Genomic DNA, 18,143 nt, shown 5'->3' with positions numbered 1-18,143 from the left:
AAAAAATATACTCATTTAAATGTCCAAAGGACACACTTCGCAAGCCAGCCTCCTGCCCACAGGCACACAGTCTTTCTCAATCCATGGGCCTACAGTTCTCAGCTGCTCTATTTCTCTATGCCATCACCTCTGCCACCATCTCTGCTGTTGCCACTCTTCTCGTTTGGATCTCACGCGCCACTCATGCTCTTCCCTCTTGATGGTCCTAGGGTCCTCTGTTCTTGAAATGAAAGATTAACTACTCCCCACTTTTACTTACATATCTCCTACATTTACAGTTGTGACCATTGCAATTAGTCTTGATAACAATTACTCACAATTGAATCATAAAATCCTATCACCATCATCCCCATCCTCTTTCACCAGATCCATCTGGAGAAAAGGAAAACTATTCAGTGGGGATTCTACCTTACCCACCTCATTCTGAATCTAAGCACAATCATGAAAGCTTGTAAACCAGTCACTTCGTGCCTTTATAATCCCAGTCCCCCATGTTTGATAGCCAATGTCTAAGTTGCCCATCCCTGTCAACCCAGTGTACTGAGAAGACAAGCTTGATCCTTGATATGAAGAATCCTCCCATTTCAGTTGGAATTTTGATCAACTGCATCCATAAGCAAAGGTCCAGTTCATCAAATTGTTACAATTTATGCTTACTTCCTGTATCAAATGTCTTTATTTTCATCTGGTTGAGTTCTGGTTAGTTAGTCATTCAATGTAGGTCAAATGGGTATTTGCAAGTTTGGGAGTTCTCGCATGTCTTCCTCCACTTCAGATTGCTGGCCACTTCACTGTCAGCTCTAGCCCCCAGTGGCTAGGTCAGTGTCCATGGGCTCGAGAGTTCACACCTTTCCCTAAACTTCACACCAGCCAGCCCTTTCTCTTTTCTCTCATCTCAAAGTCAACAAGTGTCAGTGGAATTTGGCCAAACTCGGCCCATGTTTTCATTGCTGCATTTCTCCTACTTCCACTCACAAGTAGTCCAGGATGTTAACCAGCGAGCATACAAGACTGCTTGTGTGTTCCCTTTGAGTTTCAGTCTTAGAAGGAGGTTTACCCTGATGGACTGATTTTTCTTGCCTTGATGGCTCCAAGACAAACAACTTGCTTGATATTCTAACAGCCAGTCTTCTGCCTTTTTTTCTGCTGGTCTTTCTTTCAAGAAGTACCTTCTGTTTCTCTAGCTGTTCTGGGTTGGTCTGCATGTCCTTTCAAGTGGGAATATCACACATCAGAAGGTTCTGGGTGAGATTCAGGATTCCACCTAAGGCTCCCTCTCCTCAAAGTCTTAACAAAAAACCTGTTTCCCTAGTCAAATTCTAATTTCTCTTTTAACTAATCCTATCAGTTATAGACTGAAGATGGTCTTATAAATATTCTGTAATCATAATTCCTAATATTCATTTCTATCATACTTAAATGTCTACTGTACAATAGTAGGCAGGGAAAACCAATATCCACAAGACAGTTAAGCTCCCTAACATTATTTGCCTTCCGTTACCCATTCAAACTATGTCTTGATCCCTGTATTACAGAGCACTGTTGTTCCAAGGTTGTGGATACATCACTATTTACCTCTATCCCATTTAGCCCATGCATACCTCTGCAAGTCTTCCCCTATATTCATTGCTCATCTATCACTTTTCCCCTTTTTGTGTATTGCCCTCTCCTTCATTGTATATTGCCCTCCCCATCACCCCAGCTATCATGTGTCTACCCCCTAACTTGTGAGTTACTGACCCCTTCCTCCCACCCTGTAAACCATCAAATATTTTTTCTTTTATTATAGAAACCTTTTCTTAAGCTTTTACAATGATGGTCTTATGCAATATTTGTCCTTGTGTGACTAATTTCACTCAGCATAGTGAAGCATTACTTCATCATTCTTTCCAGTGGCTTTAGCTTCTCTAAACTCAACAGGAAGTCTCAGAGTTCCTTCTGACATCCATTTTGTTTTTTCTTTCTTTCCTCTCTTTTTAATGATCTTTTCCTTTACTCATGAATGATGATCTTGATGTCATCCCACAACTCTTCTGGTCTTCAGTTGTTGATACCTGTTCTTGAGATGGTCTCTAAATTTAAGAGCATATTATGACTCTCATGGAATTGTTCTAATTTTCTTCAGCTTCAACTTAATTAAGGGAAACTTTCTGTTTGCTTCTTTTACTTCACCATTCCTTCCAGTTGCTTTAGCTTCTCTAAAGTCAGTTGGTTCATGGCCTTGTTTTGGCTGATGCTTTTGAACTTCTCCATCGTCTCCTTCCACAGATGTAGCCAATTTGACTCCTGTGTTTTTCATCTGGAGAGGTTCATGTGTATAGTAACTTTTCATGTTGTGTAAAAAAAGGTATTTAGAATGAATAAGTAGTTGGTCTTGCAAAATTCTATCATGCGATATTCAACATCATTTCTATCTTTCCTCCTTTTTTCCAACTTTTTGCAGCCCAACCACCAGTAATTATCAATGTATCTTGTTTGCATGTTTGATCAATTTCAGGCTAAACAAGTTTGTAGAATTCTTCAATTTCATCATTACTGGCTTTAGTGGTTGGTGCAAAAATTTGAATAATAGTGGTATTAACCAGTCTTCCTTGTAGTTGTACGGACATTATTCTAACACAGAGAGCACTGTACTTCAAGAAAGATCTTGAAATGTGCTTTTGACGATGAATGTGACACCATTCCTCTTCAACTTGTTTCTGTCATAGTAAACCTTATGATTATCTCATTCAAAATGACCAAAACCTATCCAGCTCAACTTACCAATGTCTTTTTGCTTCTCATTTCATTTTTGATGATCCAATTTTTCTAGAATCATAATTTGTACATTCCACATTCTAATTGCTAGTGGATGTTTGTGGCTGTTTCTTCTCATTTTGAGTTGTGGCCCATCAACAAATGAAGGTCCTGAAAGCTTTTCTCCATTTACACCATTTGGGTAACTCTACTTCAGCTCTTCCCCAGTGGTATTTTGAGTGCCTTTCAACCTGTGAGGCTCATCTCACACTATATCAGATAATGTTCTGTTGCTACACACAGGGTTTTCAGTGGCTAACCATTCAGAAGTGGTGTGCCTCTCCTTGTTTCTAGTCTGTCTTAGTCTGGAAGCTCCTCTGAAACCTGTCCACCCCTCTGAAACCTGTCCACCATGGGTGACCCTGCTGGTATTTAAAATTCTAGTGGCATAGCTTCCAGCATCACAGCAACACTCAAGCCACCACAGTATGACAAACTGACCAAAGAGTGGTGGTGTGCTCACAGGGCACACCATTCCACTGTAAGCCTTCAGTCTGAAGGCACTCAACTCTAGGGCCCCCAACTAAGTGCCTAGAGGTACCCTACTCTGAAAACAAGCCTTCTGCCCAATTTCACTCAGGTTTATTTGTTTCATGGACTGAGAAGCCCACAATTCTGTCTCATGCTCTGTCTCTTGGTTCTGCTGTCACAATTCTGACTCCTGGGTTGAGGCATTTCAATATGCAGAGATGTCGGAGTTCAAATGATGCACTCCACTCCTGGCTCTTCCTTGATGGTAGTGAAAGGCCCCTTCTGCTGCTGAGATGACTCATTTTATACCTATATTATAGTTCCAAGTTTTGACAATTACAATAAACTCTGCTAACATTTATTCAAAACTGAATCATATCACCCAATCAGTTTCTTCTCCCACCTTCTCTTATCCAGATCCACCAGGAAAAGAGTCATGTTGTGGGAGTTACAAAGACTAAAGCTAGAAGAGACATTAAATAATTTACTACACCACAGCCTTTCCCCCACTATTAATTCATTTTTATTATATATATCAGTCCACAACAGATTGAAAATGAAAGCCAACAACAACAAACACAAAACCAATCCTTCATCACAAATAATATAAGAAGCACTGATTTAAGAGTTTTAACCTACCTTTCCACAGTCACAGTACAGGAAGAGTTCAGCAAAGATCTGCCTCCGCATGTCAGCTTTTATGACCTCCCGAAACTCATCTGCATAGTGACAAAGGTGTCTAAGGAGTTCCTCAAACATTTCATGTTTGAAATCAATAATGTGTGAAGATATGTACTGCAGAGAAAAATAGGATAAATTAATGATTTTAAATAACATTCTTGAACTTTCTTGAGGACTCAGCTAATGCATATGAATATATTGGATTCGAACATATTTTAATATTTTCTTATAATTTTGATAAAACATTTTCATGTTGTTGTTGTTAAGTGCCATTGAGTTGGTTCCGACTCACAGCGACCCTGTATGGGTTTCCAAGGAGTGGCTGGTGGGTTTGAATCACTGATCTTGCAGTTAGCAACCCAATGCTTATTCTACACTAGGACTCCATTTTCATGTTACTGCTGCTTTATAGGCTATTCTACATAAAGAGGTGACCAAGATAGCCTGCCATACTACACACCACTGGTGGTGCTAACTACTTTCTGAGCAGCTTCCCTCTATATCACATCAGCAAGCAAGTATTATGTTGTTGTTGTTGTTGTTGTTAGGTACCACTGAGTCAGTTCCTAATCATAGAGACCCTATGTACAACAGAAAGAAAAACTGCCCAGTCCTGCACCATCCTCACAATTGTTGTTATGCTTAAACTCAATCCAACTCATTGGGGGTCTTCCTCTGTTTCACTGACTCTCTACTTTACCAAGCATGATGTTCTTCTCCAGGGACTCTGTCTACCAATTCAGAGCATGACCAAAAACCAGTAGAGAAAAATTAGAACCTTCAACTAATCCACAGTCAAATAGAGTCTTTCATATTCTATATAATTTCATTTTTTCTACATTTATTATCATCTGAATATAAATTAAGTATATAAAAAAGTATACCAAGAGAACTCTTACTTCTACTCTTGCCTCCTCTGTCCAATTTCTTCCTGTCACCTATTTTGAAACATTTTTTATTATTAGTTTCTGTTTAGCCTTTCACTATTTCTCTTTATAGCTATCAATATATATTAGCTTTCCCCTATTCCTCCCCCTCCTTACTTACACAAGACTAATATTATATGCATTGCCCTGTTTCTTCATTTAATTTTCCTCTTTATTATGTAGTCTGGAGACTTCTCTATCTTAGCATATAGATATTTCTCTTTATTTCCCACAGCTTCATAGTATTCTATTGTTCACAGTTTATTTACTTGCTCACCTATATTATTGGACATGGGTATTTTCCATCTTTTGCTCTTCTAAATAATGTCATAATGAATAAGTATGCACATGTTTGTTTGTTTTTTTTTAATCTTATTATTGTAAATTGAGTGAAGGTTTACTGAGCAGATCAGTTGTCCATTCAATAATTCATACATATTTTGTTTAATGTCATTGAATATAATCCTAATATTGTAACATCACTTATCTCATTTCCTCCCTGTGTTTTCTGTTTTCATTCCTCCTTCTTTCATAACCCTTCTGAACTATGTCCTTGGGTAAATGCTGCTCTTTTGATCTCAAATAGTTGATTATTCTAAGGTATGCATACCTCTCTAGTGTTATTGTTCCCCTTATATACTTATCTATTGTTTGCTGAAAACTGAACCATGAAGGTGAGTTCAGTACCAGTCTCAGGGATTCCACTAGTCTCTAACTAACCAATAAGCCTGGTTGGTCTTTTTTTTTTTTGAGTTTTAATTTTGTTCCACATTTACCCCCCACGCTATTCAGGACCTTCTAATATGATTCCTTGCAAAGCAGTTTGTAGTGGTAGCCAGTCACCATCTAGTTCTTCTGGTCTTAGGGTCATGGAGACTGATGTTCCCATGGTCCATTAGACTAATTGTTCAATTTTCTTCACTCTTTTTTCTCCAGAAAGGGAGAGACCAATAGTTGCACCTTAAATGGCTGTCACAAGCATTTAAGGCCCACATGCTACTCAACAAAATAAGATATAGAACATTGTCTTTGTGGGCTATATTATGCCAATTAACCTTAGTTGCCCCGAGACTATGGACTAGAACCCCCAGGTCCAGTGACTCATTCTCTCAAGATGTTTGGTTATGTCTAAAATGTTTTCATAACTTTGCTCCCTCTATGTTCCACCACATTCATGAGTTTATTTGCAGCAAAGGTAAATACACATGTACTTACCTAAGTTTCCTCTTTCAAACCTAAATATATTCATGGGTATGCTTCCATGCTCCCTCCCTCCTCCATTCAGTCTGAGTGTCTTATCCACACATCTACTCATAAATTACTGTTATTGTAGGATTGTGTATTTACCTCTGTTGCCTTTAACTCTTGTACTCTCAGTATCTTCTATGTGGGCTATTTTGTACTAGTCTGGGTATGTATGTTGAATAAACCCCTGAAGTGGTATTACTAGCCTAGAAGATAACTGTATCTATATTTTTGGTAGGTTATGATATCAGGGTTGTACTATTTTACACTCGCATTACTAATGTATGAGGATGGCTATTTCTCCACAGCCTCACTATCAGAGTGTATTACCTTTTGAATTTTTGCCAATTGACCTTGATGTCCCCGAGACCATGGTCTTGTTCTAACCCCCTAGTGACTCATTCTCTCATGATATTTGAGAAATGACTAGGAACATTAATTTTGTTTTTGTTTTTTGCCTATTGTAGATGTTCTTTTCTTTTCTTTCTTTCTTTCTTTTCTTTTTTAAGGGAGAATTATTCACTGGCTAGGCTTCATAGGAGAAACATTGAACAGATAGCCACAAGGTTGGTGGTTTGAGTCCACCAGTCACTCCATGGGAGAAAGATGAGGGTTTCTGTTCCCCTAAAGATTTATAGTCTCAGAAACCCTACACAGAGTCGTTATGAGTCGGAACCGACTTGACTGCACTTAACAACAACAAGAGGGAGTTCTGGTGTGGTGCTATAGGATAAGTACTGAATTTATAACTGCAAGGTTAGTGATTCAAACCCACCAGCAGCTCCTCGGAAAACCTGCACAATATCACTGAGAGTTGACACTGCCTGGATGGCACACAACAACAATAACAAGGGGTTAGAAACATGTTAACTTGGGTGACAGGGAAGACAATTTAGAAAGAGAGAAACATTACATTTTTAAACTTATTTCACTATACAAGATAGAAAGTATCCTGTTTTGTTGTGGGGTTTTTTTTTTCTGTTTTCCTTGATTTCCTCAATCTTTCTGTCAACCCTTTGATGGTACCTAAATTCTTTAAAAAAAAAAAAATTTCTGTTAGTCCCATCACCCAGGGAGGAGAAAACTCTGGGGCTCTCCGGCAGGTCAAAGACCTCACAAGATGGGTGTGGAAGAGATGTACAGTGGGGTTCCTGGCCCTAGATCCAATTCCTATAGGCCTAGGTGTTATTTATGTTCAGGGCATTCAACCCAGAAGTAATTCGTAGTGGTCCTTGATAGAGTTGGTTTCAGAATCTGTTAGAACGAACCACAGGAAAGCTGGGGACAGGGTGGCTGGTTAAATGCTGGTCTGGTAGCTCTGCAGGTTCTGTAGGTTCTAAGTCGAACCCACCCAAATCCAGGCACTAAAACATAGTACCAAATGCAGTGCAGCTGACCCTTGCCTCTCACTGCATGGCTTCCAACCACATGGCTCTGAATCCGGAAGAGCAGGGACTGCACTGGGGGTAGATGAGGATTGGAGTTGGCCACATCTCTTGTCACTAGCAGAGTGTTGGGGGAAAAGAAGGAATCGCACCTTTCCTATAGCCTATGTGATTCTGCTCTGCCAGGCCACCTTCTGTTGCCAAAGTGCTCACAAAGATACCTCTCTTGCTGCCCTTGCCTAGCTTCTCCTACCAGCAAGTACTTGGTCCATTTCCTTAACCTTTCTTCTGAAGTTTACGGTTCCAGGATTTTCATCTGTGTCTGTTTTATTTGGTCACTTGTATCTGTGTTGTAGAGTCTGAGTTTGACTGTGTAGTACATCTGCCTGGTCCACCATCATATCAGAAGTCCTCATTAGTATTTTTATAACCATATGTCATTGAATAAAAAAACTAAAGACCAAACAAACCCACTGCCACTGAGTCAATTCCAACTCACATTGACCCTACAGGACAGAGTAGAACTGCCCCATAGGGTTTTAATACTATAAATTGTTAAGGAAGCAGACTGATATATCTCTCTCCCCCATAGCAGCTGGTCAGAACTATTAACCTTTCAGTTCCTATGCAAGTGCTTTAATCACTGCACCACCAGAGCTCTTTTTCATTGAATCTAAGAGACTGGTTTTTCTGGATCTTACAGGTGACAGTAGTTTTTTATGCTCTCACACCAGAAGACAATTGGATCTGGCAAAAAAATTTGATTAAATTATTGAGTAATGTCATTTCTTACCTCAATAAACTGCTTTTTGTCCAGTCTTGGTTCCAGTGACTCAGTAATTTCAAGTTGCTTGCAAGATGATTCTAAGTATGGAATAAAGGTTATTTGATAGATAGTATGGTTATAATACATTCATGTTGTAAATTAACATTATAATGCTTTTAAAAATCAAATAAAATTATTTAAAAGATTTAAAGCCTCAGACACCCTTTACAGGATTGCTTTGAGTTGGAACTGACTCGACAGCACTTAACAACAACAACAACATGCTCATCAGTATACACCATAAAGTAATTGGTATATAGTTGAGTAATATTCCAACTACTACAAATTTATTATTTGTACTAACTTTTATTTAAAAAATCAACCCAAATACTAAAAAAAGGCAAGTTTTTTTTTTGTTGTTATTGAGTGCTGTCAAGTCAGTTCTAACTCAAAGCAACCCTGTATAGGGTTTCTGTGGAGTGGCTGGTGGGTTTGGACCACTGACCTTATGTTTTTTATCCTATAGCACCACATCAGGACTCCACATCAGGTATGGTTATGTAGGATAACCACTTGACAACAAGGTCAGTTTGAATTGTAAGGGCAGCTGTTCAAACATACCACCACTTCTTAGAAACCCTATACAGGGTCACTATGAGTCAGAACTGATAGCACTTAATTTTCACATCCTGTAACTGAATAGAATAAAAAGTTGAAGGCTTTACTTAAGATTTTTTTTAAACTTAATTAAAGACTTCAACCTTTTATTCCATTCAATTTTTATCTAGTTACTTTCTAATGATACCTTCACATCTTACAGAATATAGGTGGTTAGGAGACCTCTCCTGAAACTCCCTTGTGGTGGGGGTGAACTAGTGATTTGTGCTGGCAGCACCTTGTCCTCTTAACCCAGTTGAGAAATTCTGATGTAGGATGAACACTGGACTGGTAACCACATACATCAATTGCTCCTTGGAAACCCTAAACAGGGTCACTATGAGTCAGAACCGACTCAGTGACACTTTACAATGAGCCAGTTGTGCAGGAATATAAGAATCAAGTTCTATACACACATCCCTTGTCCCTGCATGTGTCTCCTGGTTAAACTCTTTAGTGACCTGTAAGACAGATAGTGCCCACCTTTATTTTCCATCTCTGGGGTTTAGTTGAAAGGAGCTATAGTGCTATAGGATAATCACCTGACCACAAAGGTAGATTTAAAGCACAAGGCCGTAGTTCAAATTTACCAGCCAGTCCTCAGAAACGCTATACAGGTACGCTTTGAGTCAGAAATGACTTAATGGCAACTTAACAGCTCACTTTTAATGCATACTGCCATCTGGTGGACACCTGCAAAGCTGCGTGAATCTAAAGTAATGGGGTTCATCCCTCCATCTCCTCTATCAGAGAACTCTCAGGCTATATTAAATTTATATTTTTAATGACCAGATAAACCAGAACTACATATGTACATTAATAGTGTAAAAGATTTCCAGCAAGATGGTGGACTAGGCAGACACAATACACGGACACTCTATAACAAAGTTACCAGAGACAAAATGAAACAGATGCAGATGGAAATTCTGGCACCCTGAACATCAGAAGAAAGGTTAGAGAGGTGAATGGAGTGCTTGCTAAGAAGAGAGACCAAGTAGGGACAGCAAGAGAGGGAGCTAACTGGTGAATGCTGGCCAGATGGAACTCCACTATCTTGTGACCATCTTTGGCAGTGGAGGGAAGCCTGGCAGAGCAGATCTGTGTAGGTGATGAAAAAGGTGTAATTTCTTTTTTTCCCCCATGTATCCCAGGTGACCAGAAGTGTGGCAAGTTCCCACCCTCTTCAACCTCTAGCACAGACCCTGCTATATGGGAATTTGGAGCCAAGTGGTTGGGAAACACGCCAATGTAAGTTGGGGACTGGCTGTGCCTCTTTGTTATGTCATTTTGGTGCCTGGATTCAGGTGGGCTCAGCTCTAGGCCTAAAAACCCTTAGAGCCACCAGACCATCATTTAACCAGTCACATTGCCTGCAACTTCCCTGTTGTCCTAACAGACACTGAAACCAACTCTATCAAAGGCCCCCGTGAACTACTTCCAGATTAAGGGACCTGAACATAGATAACACCAAGTCCAATAGGAACTCTATCTTGGGCCAGGAATGTTGCTGTCATATCCCTTCCACAACCACCTCTTGAGCTTATTGAATTGCAGGATCCCCCAGAGATTTCTCTCCTCCAGGTTCAACAACTACACTGTTTGTTTTTACAAATAGGGCAAGCTCACATTGTCCTGGAGACAACAATGAGTTTTAAGCTCACATGAGGAAATGAGAGAATGACTCAAACAAATGATCAAGATGCTGAGTCAGAAAACATTTCTGAGGAAGAAAAGGCAAGGGAACTAACTGAAAAAGAATTAAAAAGAGTGATGAACTATGTATCTTCAAGGGATTGGTAGATCAAGGAAAGCAAAGAAAACACAATAAAAAATTTAGAATAATTTTGGAAAACACTACAAGAAAAAACAGACAAAATAACTTCAAATTTTGAAACAATACAAAATTTGCAATTAGAAATGGACAACAATGAAAGGGCAAAAGAATAAATGGAAGCCCGAATTAGTGAACTTGAAGATAAATCACTCAATACTAGTAAGCTAGAAGAACAATCAGAAAAAAAAACTTTGAAAAAAGCATAAGTTATGTGGACACATGAAGAGAAACAACTTATGAGCAATAGGAATTCCAAAACAGGAAAAGACAAGCACAGAGAAAATTATCAAAATGCTGATGGAATAAAACTTCCCTAACATGGTAGTGTAGTGGTTATGAATTGGGCTGTGAACCACAAGATCAGCAGTTAGAAACTACCAGCTGTTCCGCAGGAGAAAGATGAGGCTTTCTGCTTCCAAACAGCATCAGAAACTCTGTACAGGGTCACTATGAGTCAGAATCGACTCCACAGCACATCACCACCACCACCACCACCATCAAGAAAGATGAGAAGATACGCATACATGAAGGAACCCAAAATAGGATAGACACCAAAAGAAATCATCAAGACACATCATAATCAAATTTTCCAAAATCAAAGACAAGGAAAGAATCCTGAGAGCAGTTCAAGAAAAACAAAAAGTTATCTACAAAGGAGAAATGATAAGACTAAGCTCCAATTTCTCAACAGAAACAATGCAGGCAAGAAGGTAATGGGATGGCATATTATACAAAACTCTGAAAGAAAAAAATTGCCAACCAAGAATAATATCCTCAGCAAAGCTATTCCTCAAATACAATGGCAAAATTAAGACATTTCTTGATAAACAGAAATTAAAGAAATTTGTAGTGACCAGACCAACTTTGAAAAATGCTAAAGAATGCTCTTTAGACTGAGAACCAACAACAGTAGACAACATCCTGAGATTACCATACATAACAGTACCATCCAGAACCTAATCCAAATATAGAAGTATTTAAATAAAACAAACCTACAAGATTAAAAATAAGGAACCAGAGATCCAATACATCATGAAGTCAACTACAAAGCAAAAAGGGACTAGTGTAGTTACAGAACTTCCAAATGGCAAGGGATTCTAGTAGATTTCAAGGTAAAATCGATTGTTTCGAGCAGGGAAAAAATGAATAAATTACAGGGCAATCTCAAAGAAAAATAATATACTTGAACATCAAAATAAAAAAAGGAAGAAACTCAGAAAGACTTAGTAAACTTTAATACAATAGAAATAAAATGAAAAGAAAATCCACAAATAAAATGAACTCAGCATAGAAAATTATGTGGAACAAATAATCTAGCAGTACTATATTAAAAACACAGAAAAATAACATCAATTCATACCTATTAATAATTACACTGAATATAAATGGATTAAATGTACCAGTCAAGATCCTTAAAAAGAATGGATAAGAAAACTGGATTCTTCAATACAGTGTCTATAAGAGACATATCAAAAAGATGGAGGCAGCCTACATGCCTATCAACAGAAGAATGGTTAAATAAATTTTGGTATAAATACATGCACACAATGGTAAACTGTAAAACATTGGAGAATAATGATTAATCTGTGAAACACCTCACAACGTGATTGAACCTGGAGGACATCATGCTGAGTGAAATTAGTCAATCACAAAAGGACATACATTGTATGACACCATTGTTGTAAAGAGTTATAAAAAAAGTTTTCTTGATGAAAGAAAAAAAATAGCATAAAGAACAGCAAAATAGCACTCTGATGTTCACTGAAGCACTATTCAAAATAGCAAAAAGATGGAGACAGCCTAAGGGTCCATCAATGGACGAATGGATAAACAAACTTTAGTGCATACACACAATAGTATACTATACAATGCTGAATAATAACAATGAATCTGTGAAAAACCTCCTAACATGCATGAACCTGGAGGACATTATGCTGAGTGAAATTAGTCAATCACAAAAGGACAAATATTGGAATGAAATGATATACGATAGAATGAATGTAAAACTAATGTTCTCCCATGTAAACTATCATATAATTCACAATAAAACAGTAAAAAAAAAAAAAAAAGGACAAATATTGTATGAGACCAATATTATAAAAACTTAAGAAAAGGTTTTCATACTAGAAGATACATTCTTGGATGGTTACTAGGGGTGGAAAGGTGGACACAGTAATTTACTGGCTAGAGGGTAAGACACATGTTAGTACTAGTGACAGGGAAGGCAATATACAAGAAGAGGGTAGGTAGCAAAAGAATGATGAAGATAGGGAAGACATAAGAAGATATGCATGGGCTAAAGAAGATAAGGTAAATAGTGGCACAATAGTGTTCTGTGTATAGGTGCATGGATTGAGACATAGGCTGAATGGGTAAGGGAGGTATATAAGGTATATATAAAGTAAATGAATATTTACCTTTCCTGCAAACACAACTATGAATGTAGTGGAGTATATAGCAGGTAAAAAATTCCTAGATATTATCAAACATCTTAAGGCAATGTGTTGCTGGGCCTAGGGGCTCAGGAACATAGTCTCATGGGACACTATGATCAACTGGCATAAGACAGTGTACAAAGACAATGTTCTACATCCTATAGGGCAAGTAGTGTCTGTGATCTTGAATGCTCATGAGCAGCAGCCATCTAAGGTTCATCTATTGGTTTCTCCATGTGAGGATACGAATTGAAGAGGCTTGGAATCAATTGGTCCAATGGACTAATGGAACATGTGAATGAACATCAGTCTCCATTACTCTAAGACCAGAAGAACTAGATGATTCATGGCTACCACTGTCAACTGCTCTGAGAAGAATCACATTAGAGGGTCCCAGATAGAGTGGGAGAAAATGTGGAATAAAATTCAAAATTATTTAATAAAAATTTTAAAAAAGACCAGGTTTACTGGTCAGCAGGAGACTGGAGGAACCTGAGACTATGGCCCTCAGTCACTCTTCAGGTTTGGAAAGGAACTCACCCTTGTGGCCTAATTTTCAGACAAGTAATTGTTGTCTAGTGAGTAAGTTCCAACTCGTAGTGAACCTGCACAGGGTTTCTGAGGCTGTAAATCTTTATAGGAGCAGAAAGCCTCATCTTTCTCCCACGGAATGGCTGGTGGTTTCAAACTGCCAAGGTTAGCAGCCCGACTATGCTGATGGCCCTCGGCCACTCTTCAGGTTTGGAAAGGAACTCTCATGCTTGTGGCCCAATTTTCAGACAAGCAATAGATAGACTTATAGGGGGGGACAACAACATTAATAAAGTATGCTCACCATGGAATGGTCAAGCCTTTAAAATCAACAGAGTAAAATTTTCCTAAGGACAAAGTTGAGAAGGGATGGGAAAGTGGGCGGAATGGAAATAGGAACCACAGGGAGGAAGTACGATAACTGTTGTTGCATACAGGAAACGGGAATCTTTGAGATGACACAGTATATGGTTTGTTGAAAAGCTGATGATCTTGTCTGTCAGCCTTCACTCAATTCACAATAAAAAGTTAAAAGAAAAGGAAAAAAAAAGACAACAAAATAACTTATTTTGGCTGTCCATCTATGTTGTTGCTGTTAAGTGCTGTTGAGTCGGTTCTGACTCATAGCAACCATGTGTAGGGTTTCCAAGGAGCAGCTGGTTGGTTTGAACTGCCAACCTTTCAGTTCAAACTGACCTTGCAGTTCATGCTTAACCTACAGTGCCACATCAGGACTCTTCCTTCCATGCTTGTTGTTAAGTGTTATTGAGTCAGTTCTGATTCATAGTGACCCTGCATAGAGTTTCCAAGGAGCACCTGGTGCATTTGAACCACAAACCCTGCAGTCCAGTGCTTATCCTACAGTGTCACAAGAGACTCCTCCATCTATGCTATTAGGTACTAAAATGAAACTCTTCTATAAATTCCCTTTTTAAAAAAATTTTCTTTGTCTTCGCTATGTCTTAAATTAAATGATAGTATATTTACTAATATACTATCTTAGTAAAAGTTTCAAAGAATACAAAAATGCAAACAACAAAACATGAAAATCAACCTTCCCTGGCTCCATTGGGACTGGTTATTGTTGTTAGGTGCCGTCAAGTCAGTTCTGACTCACAGTGACCCACCCTATACACAACAAAACCCAAACAGCCTGCTGCTGCACCATCCTCAGAATTGTTTTACTATAGCCCTCTGGTGCTGCCACTGTACCACTCCATCTCATTGGGGGTCTTGCTCTTTTTCTTTGATCTACTTTACCAATCATGATGTCCTTCTCTAGGGACTTATCCTTCCTGTCAACATTTCCAAAGAACAAAAGATGAAGTCTTGCCATCCTGGCTTCTAAGGAGCAGTCTTAGATTTGTTTGTTATTCTGACATTCCATGGTACTTTCAGTATTCTTCTCCAACACCATAATTTAAATGCATCAGTTCTTCTACAGTCTTTCTTATTCATTGTCCAAGTTTCATACAAATATGAGACAATTGAAAATACCATGGTAGCGTAGTGGTTACGAATCGGGCTGCGAACCTTAAGGTCAGCGGTTCGAAACTACCAGCCGCTCCGCGGGAGAAAGATGAGGCTTTCTACTCCCGTAAGGATTTACACCCTCGGAAACCCTGTACAGGGTCGCTATGGGTCGGAACCGACTCGACGGCACTTAACAACAACAACAACAAAGTCAGGCACACCTTAGTCCTCAAAGTGATATCTTGCTCTATAACACTTTAAAGAGATCTTTTGCAGAAGATTTGCCTAATGCAATACGTCCTTTGATTTCTTGACTGCTGTTTCCACAGTATTGATTGTGGATTAAACTAAAACGAAGTCTTGGACAAGTTAAATCTTTTCTCCAATTATCATGATGTTATTTATTTTATTTTATTTTTACATTGTGGTGCAATTCATACTGAAAACTGTAGTACGTGTATCACAGGTTGACAATGAGTCTTTCTTTAATCCTAATGTCACAATCTTCTTCATATAATCTAGTTTCTCAAATTATCTGCTCAGCATACAGACTGAATAAGTATAATGAAAGAATACAACCCTGGTTCACCTTTCCTGATTTTAAACCATTCAATATTCCCCTGTTCTATTGAACACCTACCTCTTAATCTATGTACACTTTCCTCATGAACAAATTAAGTATTCTAGAATACACATTCTTCCCAATATTTTCCATAGTTTGCTATGATCCACACAGTTGATTGACTTTGCATAGTCAATAAAAAGCTCTAGTAAACATCTTTCTGGTATTTTCTGCTTTTAACCAAGCTCCATGTGATGTCAACAATGATAACCCTAGTCCCATATCTTCTTCTGAATCCAGTTTGTATTTCTGGCAACTCCCTGTCAATGTATCACTGCAACCATTTTTAAATTATCTTCAGCAAAATTTTACTTGCATGTGATATTAATGATATTGTTTGGTGGTTTTGCGCTTTGTCGAGTCACCATTCTTTGGAATGGGCAAAAATATGGATCTCTTCCATTCAGTTGTTCAGGTAGATGTCTTCTAAATTCTTGACATAGATGAGTAAGTGCCTCTAGCTCTAAAACAGACAAGTAGCCTGGAGGAAACCTTAAACTATTACCCTGAGATAATCTTTAAGCCTTGAACCAAAACTACCCATATGAAGTCATCTTTAAACCATACAACAGTTTAGCTCAACTAGTAGTAAATGTTCATTTTGAGTACCGTGCTCTTTTTTAAAAAACATCTGTATGAGATCAAACTGACAACAGTAACTCTAAAACTAGAAGTTTAGAGGATGGTCTAACTTAATGGTGCTGAAACAATACTGGTAGAGATAGTAAGAATGGTGACATGATGAGAGTAATGAAACCAATGTCCCTGAACTGCATTATACAGAAAATGTTGAATGGGTGCATGTTTTCACACACATACATGCAAAGAAATCAACCTTTCCCTTACCCTCTGCAGACACTCACTCCCCTCTGCCCCAGAAATAGCTACTATCAACAGTTTGTTGTCATCCTGACAACATTTCTAAGCATTTTCATGGCACTTAACAACAGGTGCATATAGGAGTACAGTGGCTCTGTAGGATAAGCTCTGGACAGCAAACCACAAGATCAGTGATTCGAGACCTCAGAACCCCCTTATACAGGATCACTATTAGTCAGAACAGATTCTACAGCAACTTAACAGTAGCAAAGTACGTACATATACATACATCTTTTGGCTTTTTTATACACAAATATTATCCTATTGATCTGCAACTTAATTCTTTTCACTTCACCACTCATCTCATAGATCTTTTCAAATAGGGTCTGGAGTTCAATGTGGATGTCTGGGATGAAAATATGGATTTGAAGTCATCAGCATTTGAATATTAGCTGAAGTCACAAGTTTGCATGAGAAATCCCAGGAAGTATGTATAATATGTAGAGTGAAAAAAGAACCCAAAAAATGTATTTAAGATGCAAGAGAAAAATCAGGAACGAGTGACATCACAGAAACAAGAAAAAAGAATTTCAAGAATAACAGAGCAAGAACAAGAAGAAAACAGTTGATTTTTACTGCACTTATTATTTAAACCCTGCTGCCTACTTCCAGAAAGAGTTTGAGACTGCTTAGTTAAATGAAATATATACGTACAATATAACCATTCAAAGAATAAAATAATAAAAGTTAGATAATTAAGGGGAAAAAAGGATAACAGAGCAATCAATGGTGAATGTGGCAGTTGCTTCAAAGAACTGTTTAAAAATATCCATTGAATATGACAATTAAGTGATCTTCATTGACTTTACCAAGAGACTAACACACAGATTATAAGGAAGCTCATGATGAAATTACTATTGTGCTGGTTTTTCTTTCCTACTTCTAACAGTAGTCCCTCCTGCCAATCATGAACGGGCACAAGGGCACAGAAAAGACTCTTCAGTCACTCTTGACTTTTATAACTGCTTATTATGAAATATAAATGATTGTAGTTCAAAGATAATTGTCATGGAGTCTTGGTGTGGCACTGTAGGATATGTGCAGAACCACAAGTTTGGTGGTTCAAACTCACCAGTCGCTATGGGTCGGAACTAACTCAATGTCACTTAACAACAACAACAACAACAAAGATAATTGTCTAAACCTCCATATAAACTTATGCATTGATTGCTGACACCTCCTTCCCAGATCTTCCCCCTGAGCTTGTGGAAAATAACGTAAACCATACTGTTTTTTACCACTTAGTTGTTGTTGAGTTGTATGTGTCTCTCCCCTGGCTAGCCTTTAGAGGTTTAGGGATAGTAAGAATGGATATAAAGGCACGAAGTGATTGGCTTACAAATTTTCAAGAGGGAGTTTAGTTTCAGAGGGTGCGGAGGAAGGTAGACTCTCCACTGAGTAGTTTTCAACCTGTCTAGATGGGAGATGGGGCTGGTGAGAGA

At 38.4% G+C, this 18,143-nt stretch overlaps 1 protein-coding gene across 1 annotated transcript in view; it reads right to left on the bottom strand.

Annotated features, from left to right (window-relative positions):
• Positions 1-18,143, bottom strand: part of EFCAB5 (EF-hand calcium binding domain 5) — a 140,261-nt gene that overhangs the window by 84,764 nt on the left and 37,354 nt on the right. Inside the window, 2 exon segments of the mRNA XM_006863444.1 lie at positions 3,907-4,062; positions 8,298-8,368. Coding sequence (XP_006863506.1) covers positions 3,907-4,062; positions 8,298-8,368 — 227 coding nt within the window.

Source organism: Chrysochloris asiatica, unplaced genomic scaffold (assembly GCF_000296735.1).
Source record: "Chrysochloris asiatica unplaced genomic scaffold, ChrAsi1.0 scaffold00054, whole genome shotgun sequence".
In the NCBI taxonomy this organism is placed as follows: domain Eukaryota; kingdom Metazoa; phylum Chordata; class Mammalia; order Afrosoricida; family Chrysochloridae; genus Chrysochloris; species Chrysochloris asiatica.
The sequence above is the reverse complement of the archived record's forward strand: the minus strand, read 5'-3'. Positions and strand labels throughout refer to the sequence as shown.